General features: G+C 54.2%; 1 protein-coding gene across 1 annotated transcript; it reads left to right on the top strand.

Moving 5' to 3' along the window:
* Positions 1-8,629: 8,629 nt before the first annotated feature.
* On the top strand, positions 8,630-19,468 carry PTGER2 (prostaglandin E receptor 2). Its single transcript, XM_019495698.2, has 2 exons — positions 8,630-9,407; positions 15,415-19,468. The coding sequence occupies exons 1-2, from the start codon at positions 8,655-8,657 to the stop codon at positions 15,658-15,660; spliced, it is 999 nt and encodes a 332-aa protein (XP_019351243.2). The 5' UTR covers positions 8,630-8,654; the 3' UTR covers positions 15,661-19,468.
* Positions 19,469-20,064: the final 596 nt, after the last annotated feature.

The following is a 20,064-nucleotide window of genomic DNA, read 5'->3' as shown; positions in this document are numbered from 1 at the left end:
CAGAGCTGCAGAGTTGGCCGTGCCCCCTTTGCCTGGAGGGGGTTAATAATCCATGTCCTGATTTTTTGTGTTAGAACAGCTTACCATGACTCAGGAAACCACAATGAGAAATGCAAATATTACACCCAGGACACAGCCCAGGTGCTGCTCTTCTAAACCTCAGCTCACCCCAGCACTGCGGCCTGCCCTGTGGGAGGTTTCCCTTTGTCAAGCTTCAACTCAAACATGACCTTTTAAATAAGGTTACAGACCACAACGGCATTTTAATAACTTCTTGTAGTGTGCTCATAGTCCCTGGCTGCTCAAGTCTAGCAAAGAGCAAATAAACGCTGCATGGTGCAATTGCGCTGTATGAGTGAGCAATTAAAACATTGTGCAAAGAGCTGCCTTTCCGACTGGCTGCAAGTGGTGAAGAGACAAGGCACCGTCATAGAGTCACAGAAAAGTGAGGCTAGAAGGGACCTCCAAAGGTCATCTAGTAAGTTCAACCCCCTGCCTGGGGCAGGATCGGACCTATCCAAACCATCCCATACAAATCCATCATCTAACCTCTTAGTAAAAATACCATCGGTCCTGACATGACACAAGACATAACGCTCCCACCTGCCACAGGTAAAGCCGGGGAACCACAGCATCCAAGATCCTGCTTTTTAAAATGTTGTTAATATACACTCAAGAGATGTTGGGTAGAGGCCCATCCGCCCCCTGCTTCAGAGGAAGGCAAGCCCCCTGCAGTCCGTACCAATCTGAGAAGGGAATAATAATCCTTCCTGACTCCAAGGTTGGAGATCGGTCTGGCCTTGAGCAGCAGGGTAAGACCCCCAAGCCAGGAACCTCTTGACTTTTAAGTCCCAGCAGGAGCATTGGCACAGCCCAGTCACCATGCCCAACCTTGGCTGCGGTCAAGTCACATCTTCTCACCGGCTCTAGCATGGCAGCGTAACGCTGATGTCCATGCGGGCTTTTACGTTAGCACCTGTCCGTTCTGCTATAGGAGGCATGTTGGGCAGAGATTTCAGAGCTGGACTCCTACTGTCCTCGCATCTGTGTACTGAGGCCTTGAGGGCTGCTGGGGCCTGACCCATTTGGGGCTATGTTTTCACAGCACTTTTAACCCAAAGGATTGGCACCCGGGTCTCTGCATCTGGTCGATGAGCAAATCCCTTAGAATCGGGAATAGGGGGTGAGGTGGGAAAAGGGGGTTAGGAACTCGGCAGAGCTTGGAGGTATTTTCACAGTAAACACCCTCTCGGCCCCTGGAAAGTTGCATGGCTGGGTCCATGCCTTTCCCTTCTTCTTTGCCTTTAGCACCATTTTGCTTCCCAGTGTGACTCTCCCTCTTTCCCTTGAGCTATATAGCTTCATAACTCCTCTGGCTTTCCCATAATTATTCAAGATTGTTACTGGTGTAGACCACAAGGGAGGACTCCCTACCTTCAAATATCCAACCTTGACCCCTCGCCCCAAGAGGGGAGCTCCACCAAATGCTACCCTCTCTGCTGAATGCTTCTGAAATGACTCATTCAAAGAAGTGACCCCACATGATTGCCCTTCAGGAAGAACAGACGAGTGTTGGCATTGCCCTTGGAAATATAGATGGCCTTTGAAAAGTTTACATGGAGCTCCCTGTGGATGCTTGCAAATCTCTGTGGGACTTTTAAACAAATATCCCAGTGGGAGCTGGAGTTATAAAGAAGCAGAAAGGGTTCAAGGTGGTTTTTGTAAAGTCCCAGTGGAGCCGCCATGAGCTCGTAGTGCTTCAAGTTATGACATGGCCATACTCTGAGATCCGTGAGAGCACTGCCTTGCAAATGCACGGTATTTGCTGTTAAAACCCTTGGCCGTTTGAGGACGTTTCATTCAGCCCTGCTGAAAGTAGAGGCCCAAGCACAGTCCAGCTCCATCCCAGTTTTTTCTCCCCAAATACAGGCCTACGACTGCAATCCCACAGCTTCATTGTGCTATCACCTCACCCCGCTAAGTCAAAAACAGCTCCGTGGATGTCAAAGGGAATATCTCAAAAAAACCAAATACAAATACAGCCCTGGGATGTTTACATGCATGACATACCATGTGCAGAGATTTAGGAAATGCTGTTCCCAGTGAAAATGCTGGGGCCAGGTCTGATAGTCCTCCCGCAGGGGCGACCCCGTGGGCTTTCATAGGGGTTTGGATAGGGCCGATCCTGCCCCATGGAGTTACTCCTGACGGGTGCAGTCTGAATCAGTCCCCACCGTACGGAAGATCCCTGGCTTTTCCGCTTCTGGTTTTCTTCTTAGAAAGCTGGAAGTTGTGCACAGCGCCTCGTTGCTAAGAGTCCATCTGGCCTGCTTGCTTGGCTGTGCTTACACAGGGCATGAAACCAGCTGACCTCTTTCCTGTGAGAACATTACCGCTGTTTGTAAATGGAGAAGGATCAGCCTATGACTAACCAGGGACGTCCTCCCGAGCCTAAATAGCTTGTCTAGAGCTCGGTTATGGATGAGCAGACTGCGGGGGCCAGGCAAAAGGCTACTCTGTGGTGGGTGAGCTGGGCTCGGCAGAGGGGCTGGGAAGCCACCTCGATGCTGATTCAGTGGCTTGGGGTGGATGCGGCTCCCCGACTCCCTGGATTGAACTCCAGGGACCGGGAGTCCCGGAGCTGGAGGGAGTTTGCCCTGGAGACAGTGTGCAAGGAGGGGGAGCCACTTTCAGTGCCTGTTTCCCTCTCCTCTGCCCAGGTGCTGGGGTGACCGGGTGGGCAGCAGAGGTGGCCAGACACAGGCAGAGGAGGGGAAACCCATCGCCCTGCCCTCCCCTGTCCACACCCCCGCACCCGGTTATCTGCATCAAGGGGGTGCAGCGGTGCCATCGCATGCCTCTCTGAATCCTGCTCCACCCAAACTTGAACGCCAACTGCCTGGGAGGGAGAGCAGCAATCCTAGTCAGGCAGCACTGAACCAGCTGGCTTCATGGCTTACTATCATCTCCCCAATTCCTCTTGATCTCTCTCTCCTCCATGGGGGCTAATGACCCTCTCTCCTTTTTAATGGCCTTGATGTTCCCCTATTGAAACAATCCTTTCTTCTGCACTGTTGCTGTCTGTTAGCCCTTCCTGGGAATGTCTCTCTTCTATTTCACAGCCCTGCAGATGGTTTTCTGCTCTAGCTAAGAACCGTAACTCAGGTGTGGTATGAACCAGGTGTAGAAATGACGGGCAGGGAAGTTTTGGAGGTGCTTTCAAGCCACACAGGAAGGCTAAACTGCATTTATGAATCTAAGTGATGCCCATGTAACTAGAAAGACGACAGGACTCACGCTACAGTCTCTTTTGACTATTTTTTGCCTAGTGTGTGGTGGTTTGGTTTTTTTAACTTTATATACGCCCTAGTGAATGAGTGCACTAGTTGGTTAGCACTTTGGCTAACACTGTATGATCCGGTTTAAAATCAGAGCAAAAAACAAACAGAACGATTGGAACGTGCAGTCATTTGCTAGAGTACCTATAAAGTTTTAAAAAAACACAGCGAACTGGGCAAAAAATAGTCACAGGATATTGTCTCCTTGGTCCTGCTGTCATTCTAGTTACATGGACCTCACTTATTCGATCCCTAAAACGAAATCTCACCTTACTGAGTGTCTGGAGAGTGCCTCCAATACTTTGCTGTCAGTCATTCCTACATCTGAGCTAACAAAACCACGCTGGAGTTGAGGTTTTTAGCAAGAGCAAAAAACAGTCTGCTGGGCTGTGAAACAGAAGAGATACCAGGGTCCACAGAGGCGTTCTGCCTAGTGGTTAGAGCCAGGGGATGTTACCAGGGTCCATAGTCGGAGGCAAGCTGAAGTCCCTTCTGGCCCCACTTCTCTGTGATTGTAGGTGGTCGCCTGGCTGCAGTCCATACAGTCCTGGCTGACCACGCCGGTGGGATCTCCAGCTCCACTTGTGCACGGCTGCCCAGGTCCCATGTATATCCACTCTCTCTTCTCCTTACTCCCGCTTCCTCTTCCTTTCCCCGCCCCGACCTCCAGCCCTTGGGAGTTTCTGGAGTTGTACTGCCAATTAACAGTCATCACCGCTCTGCAGCTTCCCACCTGCTCTTACACATCACATTACCCCTGCTTTTACAAGACCAGTGTTTACAAGAGAGACATTCCCCGACGTGGCCAGCAGACAAACACCCTGCAAAAGACAGGCGTCACGACACACCACGGCCATGAAGAAAGGAGAGAGGGTGGCCAGTCTGTGCTCGTGCAGGCTGGGGACTGGCTAGCTAAGCAGCCGCTCTGCAGAAAAGGACCTGGGGGACACAGTGGACAATGAGCTGAATTTGAGCCTTGCTGCCAAGAAGGCTAACGGCACCCTGGGCTGCACTGGTTGGTGTGTTACCAGCAGATCGAGGGCAGTGATTCTTCCCCTCTATTCAGCACCGGGGAGGCCACATCTGGAGTCCTGTGTCCAGTTCACCTCCTGCTTTGGGAAGCCCCTGTGGAAGACCAGCAGCTTGCTCCTGCACAGACTCACGAACCTCCCAGTCAAGGACTGCGTCAGAACGGGAGCGAGCGAGCTGCGGATGTACTACAGGACGACAGCAGAAGACGAAGGGGAAAAATGAGGGAGGGCACATGGAAATGAAAGGACTGGCACCAGAGGGCGAGACCGCCAGAGAGAAGGAGACGTGAGTGAAGAGACTGGGGAAGGAAATGGAAAGATTGGGAGAGGGTTGGGGAGGGGAAGGGGCACGGGGGCGGTAATGCTGCATGATTGTGATGGGTAAAGGAGATGGTGACGGATGCAGTATTGTAACGGGATGAAAATGGCTCACTGTGTAGGTGTGTTATGGACTGTCAAGCGAACTGGAGCAGTCATGAGGCAGACCCATAAAGGCCTGAGTGTATAGGTATCGTTGTTTTGATATATAGAAAAGTGTATTTTTGCAACAAAACCCCCACACTTTGTCAAGCGTTGCACCTCCACTGCTGCGGACACTTGTGAGTGCCCAGCGGAGGGATGAAAACAGGACTGAGGCGGCACGGCCTGGTCTGACTGACAGCCTGGGGAGGAGAAGCCCGAGGGTGCCGAGACCTCCTAGTCAACCTCCTCCTGGCCCTGGCCAAGCTGGCCGTACCTGACCAGGGAGGAGGCTCTGGCCGAGCGGCTCCCCGAGCACTGCAGGGCCGCTTCCTTCACCCTGCTTCATTCCTGTCTTGATGCACAGCATCACTGGGCAGCATCCACCGGACTCATCCAAGGACCAGCAGGCGCCGTCCGGCGTGCTCTGCTCGGTGTCCCTGTTTCGTGCTCTTGTTTGAAACCTATCCACCCGCCCGGCCAGGAGGCTCTCGGCAGGAGAGTCCTTGGGGCCACTTTCCTCACTCTACTTCATTCCCATCTCCAAGCAGAGTATCCCTGGGCAGTATCCACTGGCTCCTCGGACCCATTTGAGGGCCAGTGGGTGCAGTCCGGCATGCTCTGCTCGGTGTCTCCCTTTGTCCTCCTTCTTATTCAGATGCTCAGGTTGGAAGGGACCTCAACAGATCATCAAGTCTGACCTCCTGCATAGGCAGGAAAGAGCACTGGGGTCAGATGACCCCTGCCAGATGCCTATCCAGCCTTCTCTTAAAGACCCCCAAGGTACGGGAGAGCACCACCTCCCTTGGCAGCCCGTTCCAACTTTTGGCCACCCTTACTGTGGAGAAGTTATGAACCTCCGACCCCTGTTGTTTTATGATTTGTCACCTTTCCTGTAGGCTCCCTGCCCCAGGGAAGCTAACAAGCGAGGAAAGGTGACAAACAGGCCCGCGTCCCACAGCGCTGGCTATCCGCCTGCGCAGCCAGAAGGCTCTGGTGGGAGAGTCCCCCAGGGCCACGTGGGAGCAGAGCATCTCCCTCCCATCTTTGGAGCAGAGCCTCTCCTTGCCCGATGTCATATTGAATGAAATAGTTTGAATGTTTGTAAAGGTTGCCCATTAGCCAGTTTCAGGAAGAAGATAAGATTTATCTCCTTATCTAGTTCTTTGTTTTGGGGACTACGTGCAAAAGGTCCTGACTTCGCTTAAAGTCTTAATTTAAATTTCACCTTTAGAAATCTTTTACAAAGAGAGCAAATATCCTGAATTCCAAGAGATCAAACCCTGAGGCCTTTTGACCAGATTGGTAAGAAAAGGGCATTTGCAGTGATATGGAAGTTTCCCAAAGGTAATTTAAAATGCTCAACAAAGGCAAAAGAATCTGCTGAGTAAGATCCGAGCCCAAATTTGGGAGCAGTGATATATTGAGTAGGAGGAGCCCACTGACGGCAGCTCGCTCAATAAAAACGGTAACTTACTGTCCCAATTTGGAGATGACTATACTTGTAGAACAATGAAGGAAAAATGGCAAGTATAGCCCGGTTCAGACTGATCACCTGAACCACCCTCTCCGTGAACACGAATCTCTTAGTTCACGCTGAAGCCGCGGAGCACCTGAAAGGGACTGAAGGAAGGGGACTTAGTCCTATCACTGCTGAGGCCAGCCTATTGAATTGTATTGCTGAGCCCATTTCATTGAACCGTACTACTGAGGCCAACCCATTGAATTGTACTACTGAGGAATGAAACCATATTTTGGTATTTGGCTTCTTGGAATTCTAGGATTGTAAGTATATTATGAAAATAATAGTATTGATTCAAATTTAACTTTTAGTTGTAATTGTAGTTGTTTTTGTAACACTAATTCTTATAGTATTGTTTGGGAAGGAAGTGCATTCGGAGCATTGTTTCTGATATATGTAATTATTGTGTTTTTAATGTTTGTGGTGTTTCTTAAAGCTAAGCAGTGTTATATACGTAGCAAAGAGTTTTAAAATAAAATTGTGTTGTATAAATTAAGTGTGTAATCATTGTGAAATCGTGCAATCAGTTAACTACTCCCCCAGCCAGTGCATCAAAACGAATCAGTAAATTGTGTGGGATTTTCTCTATTCCATAACCCACTAGAGACACCCGACTTCATTCCCATCTCTGAGCAGAGCATCGCAGGGCGGCATCCACAGGCTCCTCGGGCCCATTTGAGAGCCAGCGGGTGCCGTCCAGCGTGGCATCTCCCTTCGCCCCCCTTGTTACAAACCTCTGATCCCTGCTGCTTTATGACCTGTTCCCAGTTGTCACCTTTCCTGTAGCCTCCCTGCCCCAGGGAAGCCAACGGGTGATGAAAGGTGACAAACAGGCCCATATAGCAATCTTATTGATTTGGAAGGATTTCTTTGAGGTGACTTTGCTGGACTTTTTAAAAGGCTCTCGGTTGGACTTTTTGACGGGTTCTTGACTGGAGTCGTCTAAGGGGTCCCGGATGCAGGTTTTTCTGGAGTCTCATCTGCTTTCTTAAAGAAAGCATCCAAGGAAGTTTGGGCAGACGTTCTCCAGGTAGATGAGCGACACAGCGAACTTCATAGTCTCATAGTTGGTCGGGTCGGAAGGGACCTTGACAGATCATCAAGTCCGACCCCCTGCCATGGGCAGGAAAGAGCACTGGGGTCAAACGACCCCAGCAAGGTGTTCGTCTAACCTCCTCTGAAAGACCCCCAGGGTAGGAGCCAGCACCACTTCCCTTGCAAGTTGGTTCCAGATCCTAGCCGCCCTGACAGTGAACTAGCGCCTCCTGATGTCTAGCCTGAATCTACCCTCTGCCAGCTTGTGACCATTATTTCTTGTCACTCCCGGTAGTACTCGGGAGAACAAGGACTTCCCCAATGCCTGCCGGTCCCCCCTGACCAGTTTGTGACAGTCAGGTTTTTTTGTTCGCTGGCGTGGCGTCACATCGGATCAAGCGTTGTAAAGTCGAAACCAACGTCAGAAAGTTGAAACGGGGCGTCCATTTATAAACGCTGTAACTTGAAACGTTGTAAGTCAAGGACTGCCTGTATCGCTGGGAAGCGTCCGCTGGCTCCTTGGGCCCAACTGGGGGCCAGCGGGTACCGTCCGGCATGGCGTCTCCCTTTGCCCTCCTTCTTACAAACCTCCCATCCCTGTTGCTTTATGGCCTGTCCCCCGTTGTCCCCTTTCCTGTAGCCTCCCTGCCCCAGGGATGCCAATGAGTGAGGAAAGGTTTCATAGTCGGTCGGGTCGGAAGGGACCTGAGCAGATCATCAAGTGCGACCCCCTGCCGTGGCAGGAATGAACGCTGGGGTCAAACAACCCCGGCTAGGTGGCTGTCTAGACCCTCAGGGTAGGAGCCAGCACCACTTCCCTTGGAAGTTCCCTTGGATGGATGCTCATCTTGCTGGGATCCTGTGACCCCAGCTGACTTCCTGCCCTCGGGGCAGGGGGCTGGACTCGATGATCTTCCGCGGTCCCTTCCAGCCCTAATGTCTATGAAATCTATGAACGTGTGTTCCAGCTCCTAGCCGCCCTGACGGTGAAGCAGCGCCTCCTGATATCCAGCCTGAACCTACTCTCCATCAACTTGTGGCCGTTGCTGCTAGTCGCTCCCGGTAGCTCCTCACCTGCTGCCCCCCTTGGCCAGTTCATAGACGGCCGCCAGGTGCCCTCCCCGCCTGCTCGCGCGGGGGCTGAGCGGGTTGAGGCCCGGCGGGGCGCGGGGGCTGGAGGCGAGGCGAGGCGAGGCGGGGCGGGGCGCGGGCACAGGAGCGGGCGGGCGGGCGGGCGGGCGGGCAGGCGGCGGCGCGGCTCAGTGCAGCATGAGGCTGGAGGCGTGCGGGGAGCTGCGGCAGCTGCCGGCGGGGGAGAGCCCGGCCATCAGCGCCGTGATGTTCGCGGCGGGCGCGCTGGGCAACGTGCTGGCGCTGGCGCTGCTGCTGCGGGCGCGGCGGCGGCGGGGCGGCGGCAAGGGGCAGCGCGGGCCCTTCCACGTGCTGCTGGCCGGGCTGGTGGGCACCGACCTGCTGGGCACGTGCCTGCTCAGCCCCGTGGTGCTGGCCGCCTACGGCCGCAACAGCTCGCTGGAGGCGCTGGGGCCGCGCGTGTGCGGCGGCTTCGGCTTCGGCATGAGCTTCTTCGGGCTGGCCACGCCGCTGCTGCTGGGCGCGCTGGCGCTGGAGCGCTGCGTGGCGCTGGCGCGGCCCTACCTGTACGCGCGGCTGCGGGGCCGGGCGCGGGCCGGGGCGCTGCGGGCGCTGCCCGCGCTCTACGGGCTGGCGCTGGCCGGCGCCGCGCCGCCGCTGCTGGGCTGGGGCCGCTACGAGCAGCACTGCCCCGGCACCTGGTGCTTCGTGCGGATGCGGCGCGGCGGCGCCTACCCGCTGCTCTACGCCTCGCTGCTGCTGGCGCTCGTGGCCGCCGTGCTGCTCTGCAACCTGGGCGCCGCCGCCGCCCTGCTCCGCATGCGGCACCGCCGGCCCGGCCCGCCCGCCGCGCTCGCCCGCGAGATGGACCACCTCGTGCTGCTCGCCGTCGTCACCGTCACCTTCGTCGTCTGCTCGCTGCCCTTCACGGTGAGCCGGGGTGGGGAAGGGCGGGAGTGTCCGTCCGTGGGGGGGGGAGAGGTGCGGGAGTGTCGCGTCAACGGAGTCAGGAGAGGTGCGGGACTCTCCATCCATAGGGGAGAGGTGCGGGAGAGGCCATCAATGGGGTTAGGAGAGGTGTGGGACTCTCCATCCATAGGGGAGAGGTGCGGGAGAGGCCATCAATGGGGTTAGGAGAGGTGTGGGACTCTCCATCCATAGGGGAGAGGTGCGGGAGAGGCCATCAATGGGGTTAGGAGAGGTGTGGGACTCTCCATCCATAGGGGAGAGGTGCGGGAGAGGCCATCAATGGGGTTAGGAGAGGTGTGGGACTCTCCATCCATAGGGGAGAGGTGCGGGAGTGTCCGTCCATGGGGGTGGGAGAGGTGTGGGACTCTCCATCCATAGGGGAGAGGGACAGGAGTCTCTGTCCATGGGGGTGGGAGAGGGGTGGGAGTGTCCATCTATGAGGTGGGAGAGGAACAGGAGGATCTTTTTAATAGTCTGTGGGGGAATTAGATAAATAGTTGACTGTTTAAATGCAAATAGAGCCACTTCCTTGCAAAAACATCACCCTTCCACCAAATTTTGGCCCCTGGGAGGTTGCCTGGTTTGCCCTTCCCTAAGGCTGCGGCTCATGGGGGAGAGGTGGAGGAGTCTCCGTCCTTGGGGTGTGGGAGAGGTGATACCCCTGGGGCTGGTGGTGCTTGGAGCAGGGTGTGGAGGAGATCAGCGTTTTCCAACCCGCAGGTCACAAAAATGTATGGAAGGGCAGGGAATAAACTTTAAAAATGGGTTCTGCTTTCAAGGAGAAAAATGTGGGAACACTGGGCTTTTCCCTTGCAGGCTGCAGAGGTCCAGCATGCCCGGGACTGCTTGGGCCCCCCTGCCCCTCAGCCCTACCCCCTGCCCCACACGGGGCTGGGGCCTGAGGGCAGCAGGGCGGGAGTGAGGGGCACTGGGTCGATGTTTGCAAATGGGCCCTGGTGCAAAAAAGGTTGGAGAAACACGGGACTATATGTGACCTCCTGAGGTCCCTTCCAGCCCTCGTGGTTTGTGAGTCTGTGATTTCACTGCTGCCTCCGGAGGGGCTTCACCCTCCTCTCGTCTCTGCTGCCGCCTGTCCTCTGCCACCTGCCCAGCTCCATCCTCTTTGCTGAAGGCTGCTGTTCATCCCCCACCCCCCTTGGCCTCTCCGCAGTCCTGTTCCCCAGCTCTCCAGCCGGTTTCATTGCTCCATGTGTTGGACGAGAGGGGACCTGTGGTGTCCCTTCCAGCCCCGCTGCTCTAGGATTTGAGGTGTCAGGGGGTTTTGAAGCCTCCCACAGCAGCACTGGGTGCTGGTGCAGCCCAGGCTGGGGATGGTGGCTGGGCAGTGCCAGTGCTTCTGCAGGGACTTAAAGGTTTTGGGCTAGAGGGTCTTGCCCCTCCTTGCTCAGGGTCAGACCAATGCCACATTTGGGATCAAGAAGGGATTTTTACCCCAGGGTCGGACTGGTACAGCCTCCTTCTTGTGTAGCAGGGGCACAGCCTGTGCCTGAGCTCCCTTGAGCACGTAGTGACAACATTTTCTAGAAGCAGGGCGCTGGCTGCTGTGGTCACCTTCTTTTCCCTGGGGCAGGCGTGGGTGCCAGGTGTGTGTCGTGTCAGGGCTGACGGTCGTCTTGTGTCGGGTGTAGGTGATGGATTGTACAGGATGGTTTGGAGGGGGCAGGGGTTGAGCTAGCTGTAACCTCTGGGGCGTCCCTTCCAGCCCCACTTCTCAGGACTCAGTGCTTCCCGTACAGTGAGAAGCGGGTGCAGAGGGGGGAGGCTCATCCTCACCTATAACACGGCACACATTTTTCTCCCCTTAAAAAGAAACTAGAAGCGTTACTCCTAAGCTAGGGGCTTTTAGGGCAGTGTTATTCAGTTTCAAATCAAAGTACAAATAACTATAACTTCATTGGATTGAGTGAAAAACAGTCTGCAGGGCTCTGACATAGCTGCTTCTGATCATGTAGCTCTGGACAAGCAGCATGGCAGAGCAAAGGCTCGCTCGATGGGTGAAACATCGGGGCCAGGAAAAAGGAGAGAGAGTGGTTTCATATGGTCCAATCCAGTTGATGGCAGCTCTTGAGTCCTTAGAGCTCAGGGGAACGAGGGCTACGGGGTCCGCAGAGGCCACTGCCGTTGTGACTGAAGTGGCCAGGGGCTAGGCTGTCCCCAGGAGGAGGTCGCAGGTACAGGTGCAGTGCAAAGTGGGAATCAGGTGCCCAGGTGGCAGGGAAGGGGCGCTGGCCACGAGGGCTCACTGGAGGGGCAGGGGAAGTGCCTGGGCAGAAGCAGAAGAGACGTGTGTGGATGGGCAGAGAAGAGACTGCACCAGGGCTGTGAGCGCACCTCGGTGGAAGCCTTTGTAAAGCAAGACTGGTTTTGCCTGCTGAGCATCGATTGCAGCTGTACAGGGGAAGGGATCTGGAAGCGATGCCTGTAGCCGAGTGATTCCCAGGCACATGCCCCGGGATCCTTTCTGGGGTGCCCCATGGTACGAGCACTGTCAGGTAGGCCACCCACTATACCTGAGTCGCAAGACGAACCCAGAGATTTCAGGTGGGAATCCAGTGTCCAGTCCCCTCTGCCCTGTCGGGGTCTTTCTGAGTTCTCTGCAAGAGAAGAACTGCTCTAGGACTTGTCCATAGGCAAAACCCAAGTGCAAGCTAGGAGCTGGTGTTTTCCAAGAGGGGCCAGGAGTCTCAAACAGTTGAGAACCACTGCTGGAGTCGCACCCCAGCCTGTATCTGCACACAAGTTTTAATCCTGCTGTGACAGAGCTGCCATGCGTCTTCAGGCAGAGGTGTCCTTGTGCCCAGCCATGAAGATTTCCTCTGGGACTTGGAAACAAAGCTGTATTCCCACAAAGACACTCTTGCCCCGTGCACCCACAGCTCACGGAAGTGCCTGTGACCCCAGATCAAGGGTGCTCTGGGTGAACAGACAAGGAAACTGAGGGTCGGGCAGGCTGAGGGAGTTGAGCAACATTGCTGACTCACAGAGAAACTTGGCCAGAGCACCCACGTGTCCTGACCCCGTCCTCGGTGCCAAGCGCTGGGAGGCCGCCTCTCGTGGGTGTCTCCAACGTGACACCAATGAGGAACGTGACTCTCAGGGACACCCTAAGCTTTCTACTTTCCCTTGTCATTCAGATGTACCGCAACCCACTGGGAGCTGCCAAATCACTTTGGTTCTCCATCAAACCAGTCCTGACAGATGTTTAGGTAGAGCTGGTCCTATCTCAGGGCAGGGAGACAGTAGATGATTCCTCAAGGTCCTTTCCAGCCCTCTTTTCTGTGAATATACCTGTCTCCATACAAAGCTATCCATTGGTTTGGGATCCTGTGTCGTGTTTCTCAGTCATTTTGTTCCTGCTAAAAGCAAGACCTGCCCAGCAGAAGAACACAAGCTAAAGCTAATTTTATATTCACAGACTTAGTCTGACATTATCTTTCTTTAGCACTTAGAGAAGAAGGTCCCAGGGGAAACCAGTAACCGCTGGCCAGGCTGAATCATTGTGTGCATATTCCAGGACAGGGAAAAAGGACATTCAGGAGCTTCCAAAGGCTCTTTTGCTTCCTCTGGGATTGGATGTGTAGTCACAGGAGCTGTTTCACTATCACTCAATGAGCCTTAAACAAATTTAAATGGCCTTTTGCCCTGCTCCTAACTTTTCCCCACCCACTATAGTCACATGCAGACACATTTGATGACAAAACAAGGAGCAACCATCTCAAGCTGCAGCAAGGGAAGTTTAAATTTGATATTAGGAAAAACTTTCTCACTGGGAGGGTAGTAAAGCATAGGAACAGGTTACCCAGAGAGGTGGTGGAGTCTCCATCCTTGGAGGTTAAGACCCAGCTAGACAAAGTCTTGGCTGGGATGATCTAGTTTGCTTGGAGCAGGGGTTGGACTAGATGTGACCTCCTGAGGTCCCTTCACACCCTCATTTTCTATGTTTCTGTGATCATGAGACCTAATGGCTGGTGGACTCGCATCACTCTTACTGAAAATGGGTGCTTGCAGCAGGTCTGCCTTGGAAAGCAAGTATTTTGGGGACATAGAAACACAGGACCAAAAGGGACATCCTGGGTCCTTCAGTCCAGCTCTCTGCTGTCACCAGAAACCACATTATATAATCAGGGTCATAAACATGCCACACTTTTGGTGATCACCAGAAAAGGGAGAGAGAGTTAAAAGACCTTGAATGAAAGGGCGCTTTGGCAGCCTGTCATGAATGCGTAGGACAGGTCCATTTGCTTCACTACCTAGGAACCTCAGTGTACCATAAACAAGTAAGGCAGATGAATGTTATGCTATCATTAGTTGGTTGAGCACTGTGAAAAGGCAGCACTGGAAGTTTTGGGTCCAGCCAGCACTGCTGCCCGGAAGTACCTGGTCCCTGCTAGGTCGCTGTTGAAGTAGCTGTCCTGTGAGCTGTTGGAGGGTCTCTTTCAGGCCCACTTCGTGCATGTAAGAACACAGGAATCCCCATGGGAGACTGGACCGACCCCCTGGAGTCACAAAGCACCAGCACGGAGCAGTGCCCAGCAGGGAACCTTTAGGGCAGTGGTTCTCAACCTTGCCAGCCTTGAGGTGCCCCTTCATCGTTTTTCAGAATTGTCCAAGGGGACAATCGCCGGGACTCAAACACAGCCACGTGCACCCATGACCCTGCCCACCAGCCCAGGGAGCATGGGAGCTGCCGGCGGGGTAGGGAGCAGCTGTGGGTGCTGCTTGTCTATGGGACACTGGGGTGCCCAGCACTGGGCAAGAGGAGGAGCAATTGCCACAGCATCCTTGGAAAGATCTTGTGCCTCTGGTTGAGAATCACAGGCTTAGGGGAAGGCGTTTAAGCCTTGGAAGAGCACACAACAAGTGATTTCCTTTCTGAAACTGTCTTGTGATGCTCTGAAGCCTGAGAAATGCCAGACCGAAGGTTTGGGCACTGATCGTATCTTAGGCATGCATGCCTAAGCCTTTGTGTGTTATATAGACAAGTTCACACTTGCCCGAGGTGATAGTAGTTAGTGATACTGAAGGTGAAGTTTTAGTGGCATCCGCTAGTGCTCAGTAGTGGTCTGTGGCTCGACAGCTGGCAGTTTACCCTGTGCTTTGGTAACCAAGGCAACACAATTCAGTTCACTTTTGGTCATGACATGTGCAAGAGGCGAACCCCTTTCTGTGGGGGCAAAGGGCCGGGTCCGTGTCACCATCTCCTCCCAGCCCCCTCCAGCCAGAGCATTCGAGTCCAGCATTGCTACACAGTTGTCAGTTCCTAGATGCCCGACCGCTGGGACTGAGCAGCTGGGGTCACATGAGTAAGATGTGCTGTGTCATCTTCCCAGCACGGCCTGTAAGCGCTACCGTGACGTGGCAGGCAAGCGTGTCTTGGGAAGTGATCCAGTACAGCGATCATCTGGGGACTCAGACCGTGGGTTGCTCCTTGCACCTGCATGCTCTGGGTAGAGCCAGCACAGCCCACACAAAGGGAGATCAGAGACACAGCAAAAGGATCCCCCAGGGAGCTGTGGTCCCAGTTGCACTTGGGATAAACAAAATCTCTTTGCACACACAGGCCCAGCCAAGCACTGGCCAGCCTCCAGAGCTCTGAGCAATTTTCTGTGGTCTCACATGCACTGTATCTGTCCTTTCCTTACTGCCTTAGGGATGGCAAAGGCCACAGTGTCATTTAGAAGCCCTAAATCTGGGATCACCAATATGATGGGTACAGTGGGCTCGCTCTTACTGTGCCTGTCCCATGGCTTTCAGAGAGAATATAAAAGCCTTTAGAATTTGCTTAGAGCCGTAACAGCAACACATCTGCCGCAGAAATTCATCCAGATGTTGCTTAGAGCCCTTGGGGAGGGCAGCACAGGGGATGGCATTTTAGAGCTGTCTCTCCAAATGCCCTCAGACGAGGGACAGGTCCTAGCGTTTGATTTTTCCCTTTCTGTTTCTGCAGTTCCGCGTTTACGTGAACCATTTTACCCAGTCCGAAAACTACCAAGAGGACCTCCGGGCGCTGAGGTTTCTATCCATGAATTCAATCATTGACCCCTGGATCTTTGCCATCCTGAGGCCGCCGGTGCTGAGGTTGATACATTCTGTGCTGTGCTGTGAGATGTCCTGCAAGACCAAAAAGGAGGCGCCGACGCTGGCCGTTGAACAGGCCGAACTCAATAAGCAGACAGACCTTTGTAGTCAGTAGGCAGATTTGGCAGAAGACATCTGGAAGACCAGGGCTCCTCAGGGTAAAAGCATGCACCAATCGGTGCTTTCAGGTTGACGAACGACTACATATGCTGTCCAACGGACCAAACCGCAGCCGGGCCGATGGGACTCTGTAGCACCCATTGGAAAGCCCGTGAGAAGTCCACGTGATGCGAGCACACGATGCAGCACGTCAGAACCCCCTTTCGGGACCGTGTCTGAGAAGCTGACAGTAACTGGATTTGCCTCCTCTAGCTCGGGTACTGTGCGCTCAGCATAGGATGCACTGCTGTCTAGCGTGTTTGAAACTGTTCCTGGGAAGCCCAGGTGACACTATTGCCTCATGAGACAACTCAGCAGAGGGATGGAGACACCAAGTGTAGCTGCAGGACAGTGGTTGTATCACCAAAGCCACTGAGGCCTCAGCTTGCTGTAGCTTAACACACGGTGTATCCAACTACCGAAACCGAGCTCCTTCCCCCCTGCTGCTACACCTGCCTCAGTCCATCCTCCCTCTCACCTCACCTTAGGCCTGAGCTTTCTGCCTCTCTCCCAGCTGGACTTGTAGCCTTCACTACAGGGCGGAGGCAGCAAGGGGCTGATGGTGCCTCAAGCTCACAGCCCATGTGCCAGGCGGGGGGACACACGGGGTCCTGGCAGCCTGTGAGTGCCGGAGGTGCTCGGTGCTTGTGCAGAGGCAGGGAGGGAGGTTTTCTCTGCTCTTGTGAGGGGCTCCTCTATCACCCACCACCTTTGTATCCCTGGGCTAGGTCCACAAACTACAGGCCGCAGGACGTCGCTTGTACGTGCTGGTTCCTGGAGGGGAACCGGCCGCCTGTCTCAGGGGTCCTGGCCTCCGCTGTGGTGCAGGGGGGAGTTGGACCCTCACAATAGCATCTGAAGCAGCCGGTACGTGGAGCAGGACGCTGGCACGCAGCCCCAGAGCGAGCCACGGCCCAGTACCCCCCATGAGCTGGTCCTTACCTCGCACACTCAGACCTGCAAAGTTTCTCCTGAACTGGGGACCCAGCCGGTCCTGTCAGGCATCACTCACTGCCTCATCTAACCTCGCTCAGCATCGGCCCATGAGCCAGAGCCATCCCAATTTTGCATTCTGGTGTGTGCAGAAAGGTCCTTTCCATCTCAGGTTTGATCTTTCTGGCTGAATGCTGAATTCTTCTCACCTCCCCTCTGCCTGCCTGTGTGCCCGCCCTGAGCTTCCCTCTGCTAGCACAGGACCCTGGCTTGCTCTGTGCTGGTGCTGGGTCACACATACACGTCAACCCCTGCCTGCAGGAGGCTAGATCCTGTGCAAAGAACAGCTAAATAGTGAAGGCAGCACTTCCTTGCCCGAGTCCTGAACCTGAATGTGAACCCATAAACAAAGATCCAGGCCTACGGTCGAACGAGCTGAAAGGGCAGCTCCAGCAGCAGGTGCCCTTTTTCCACGGACCCAGCCACTGGCAGCTGACTTCATGCACACACTGATATAACTTCTCCCATGGGCTTTCCACGCTGGAGATGTGGCTTGGTCTCATGCTCCGTCCTCACCAGTCTGCTGGTGATACAGGGGGTGTCCCCTGGCAGCACAGGCTAGGAAGGGACTTCTGGAGCCGGTGTCTGATGTGACAGGCAGCTGTGTGGGTCTGTAAGAGCCTCCACTCCAGCCCCCTCACACCCCAGGGTCTCCGAGCCCTCGATAACAGGAGGGCAACCCCCCGCAGTGTTCAGGGAGAGGGCAGGAGAGCAGTCCTACAAAAGCCTTGGCAATTGCAATGGCAGGGAAGGTGCTAAGTATTAGATTTGGCTCTGATGACCCTGGGAAGCGTAAACCACCCCATGCCAGAGGGCAGGAAAAGCCCTCACCAGTCTCTGCTGGTCTGACCTGCAGGGAATTACCTCCTGACCCAGAGCACAAGAGCAAGCCCCACCACCCAGGGACTAGCTTGTACCTCAGATGCTCGGCTTGTGATAAAGGGCATGGAGGACCTGGGCAGCAGAGGGAAGACAGCCCTGCATGGGGCGGCTTTGCTCCCCACCCTGCCTTGCTGCGCCTGATCAGGTCTGGCAGGACAGCAGAGGCCCTTACAGCCCCTCAGCTCCCAGGCTGACCCTTCAATGTAAAGGACAGGCAAAAACTGGCCCTAAAGACTACGAAAGGCAGGTGCCTTCCCTCTCTTGAGTTTCAGGCTTGTAAGCCAAGGCAATCCCTGTCTGTTATGGAGGGCTGGGGGCAGTGTCGGGGCGGGTGATTTGCTGCTCTTGGAGCCAGCGATGCTGCCTGGTTGCACGATCATTAGTGCGAAGCAGCTCCTCGACTTGTTAGTGTGAAGCAGCTCCTTGCTCCTATTCTGGGACCTGAATGAGGGTACGGGAGCACCTGGCTCGTACAGCACTTGTCTGGCTGGCTGGCTCGTCTTGCACATTAGGAACAGCTTTGAAGAGCAAACGGAGACATGCCCGAGCTTGGTCCTGGTGCAGAGCCAGCCCAGTCCGCTCTCGGTGAAGCCGCCAGTGCTACCAGGGCAGAACCGGCCCCGTAGCTGCTTGCCTCGCACAGGCCAAATGGCTGCTGATGAACAGAGAATGGCTGGACGCGGTCTACTCCAGCAGCCGGCATGCAAGCTAGCGTGCCGAGTCCCAGCTCTGTGGCAATGACGCCAGCTGCTTAGGCATGCCGCTCTGCATGGCACAGGCCTTTCCTCGGGGTATGAGGCCATGTCGGGATGGACCGATGCACAGAAGGCCCCTTCGTGCTCAGCCTGCATTGCTAACGCTGCTTGGCCTCACAACTGATAGCAGTACGCATCGGTGGCATGGACTGGAACGTGCCCCATCATGGCAGGCCACCCCCTTCTCACCCCCACAACCCCTTCACTGCGCACATCACGGCTTGCCTGTGCCCCCCTCACGGCTTGCCTCTGCCCCCTCTCCTCGGGCATCTGAACATCCCAGGGCTGGAAAGCCCGCAGGTTACATTGAACAGTCAGCTCATCTCAGCCTTCGCCCAGCAGGGCTATGACCCCCTAGCCTATTCTGCTTTCAGTCCATTCACCCTGGCCCCACTGAGCTCGAGGCAGGCAGAGCGGTATGGACATCGGTGCCCGGACAAACCGCGGGCTCTCTGCATGGAAAATGGGCTGACCTCTCTCTCTTGCAGAGCGCAAGGCTTAGTCAATAGGAAATGAAACGCAGCACTTTCCTTTGCTGACAACTTATTTTCATATTGCGACATGAGTTGGAACGCTTGAGGGTGTTGCTTTCTGGGGAGATTTTTATTTAAATACATAAAACCCGTATGTTCAGGCTGTCAGATACGCACCGTCTGATATGTTTATTCTTGCCAGTGCTGGTTTGTGTATCCGGACGTAGTACTCTCTTCCTCGGGATTTCAGGGTAAATGCTGCGTTACGTCCACATGCTATGCAATCCCCATTAAAGGCCAGAGAGCAAATCCGTCGCTGGTGTAAGAGGCTACAGCTCCACCAGTTCAACTGAGAATCACCTCGTTTTATCTCCCCCTCTTCCCTTCCCTGCTGTGTGATTCTGATTTGGGCCTCAGAAGCTGCTTTTGCCAGAGATGAATTTGCTAACATGGGATAGCTGATGTCAGACGTCTCCGGAGACTGCGTTGCTCCACTTCCTAATGAATCTGAAAGCAATGCAGTGTTTTATTTCATTGCTACTTGATCTTTGTGATGGGTATTTAAGGGTTCAATTACTGCCTGAAAATAACCAGGCAAAGTCCCAAGCTTTTCCCGTTCCTGTGATTGATGCATAGTAATAAAAGTCATCTTTCAAACAAAGCTGCCTGAAGCGTGTGATTTTTCTGTGCACACAGGCAGGTTAGACCGGTCGCATGGGTGAAACATGTAGACCGCACTAAATAATGCTGAGCGTTTTACAAGAAAAATGTGTAAGGAAACTTCAGGGAGGGAGCTGCTCCTTGGTGCAGGAAGTTGTGGTGAAGGAGCAAGGACTACGGAAAAATTCAAGTGATGGAAGTGAATCTGCCCACTTTCAGATCCTAAATCCTGATATTTCAGATCCTGCGATTCTTCATTTTCTTCCAGAAAAAATGCAGCTCCCAAGTCACCAAAATATACTTGACTCCAACGTATTTCCTGGGGCAGGACTGGAATCATGACTTCTCAGCATGGAAAAAAAGACATCACTACTGAAAGAAACGCTGTATCCGCTCCTCTGACTCCAAGATTATATACTGGCTTCCCAACTTGCTTATGAAAACACAAACTCTGAATGCCGCTTGTACAATCTAATTAATACGACATAAGTTGTGAATTTGAGCTCAGCCAAAGAACAATTAATGCCAGGCCCCATGATAGTGCTGATTTTTATACAGCTTGAATCTGTGTGAAAAGTGAGAGCGGCTAATACCTGA

This window comes from Alligator mississippiensis, chromosome 2 (assembly GCF_030867095.1).
Source record: "Alligator mississippiensis isolate rAllMis1 chromosome 2, rAllMis1, whole genome shotgun sequence".
Taxonomy (NCBI): Eukaryota; Metazoa; Chordata; order Crocodylia; family Alligatoridae; genus Alligator; species Alligator mississippiensis.
This window is presented reverse-complemented; position numbering and strand designations above follow the sequence as displayed.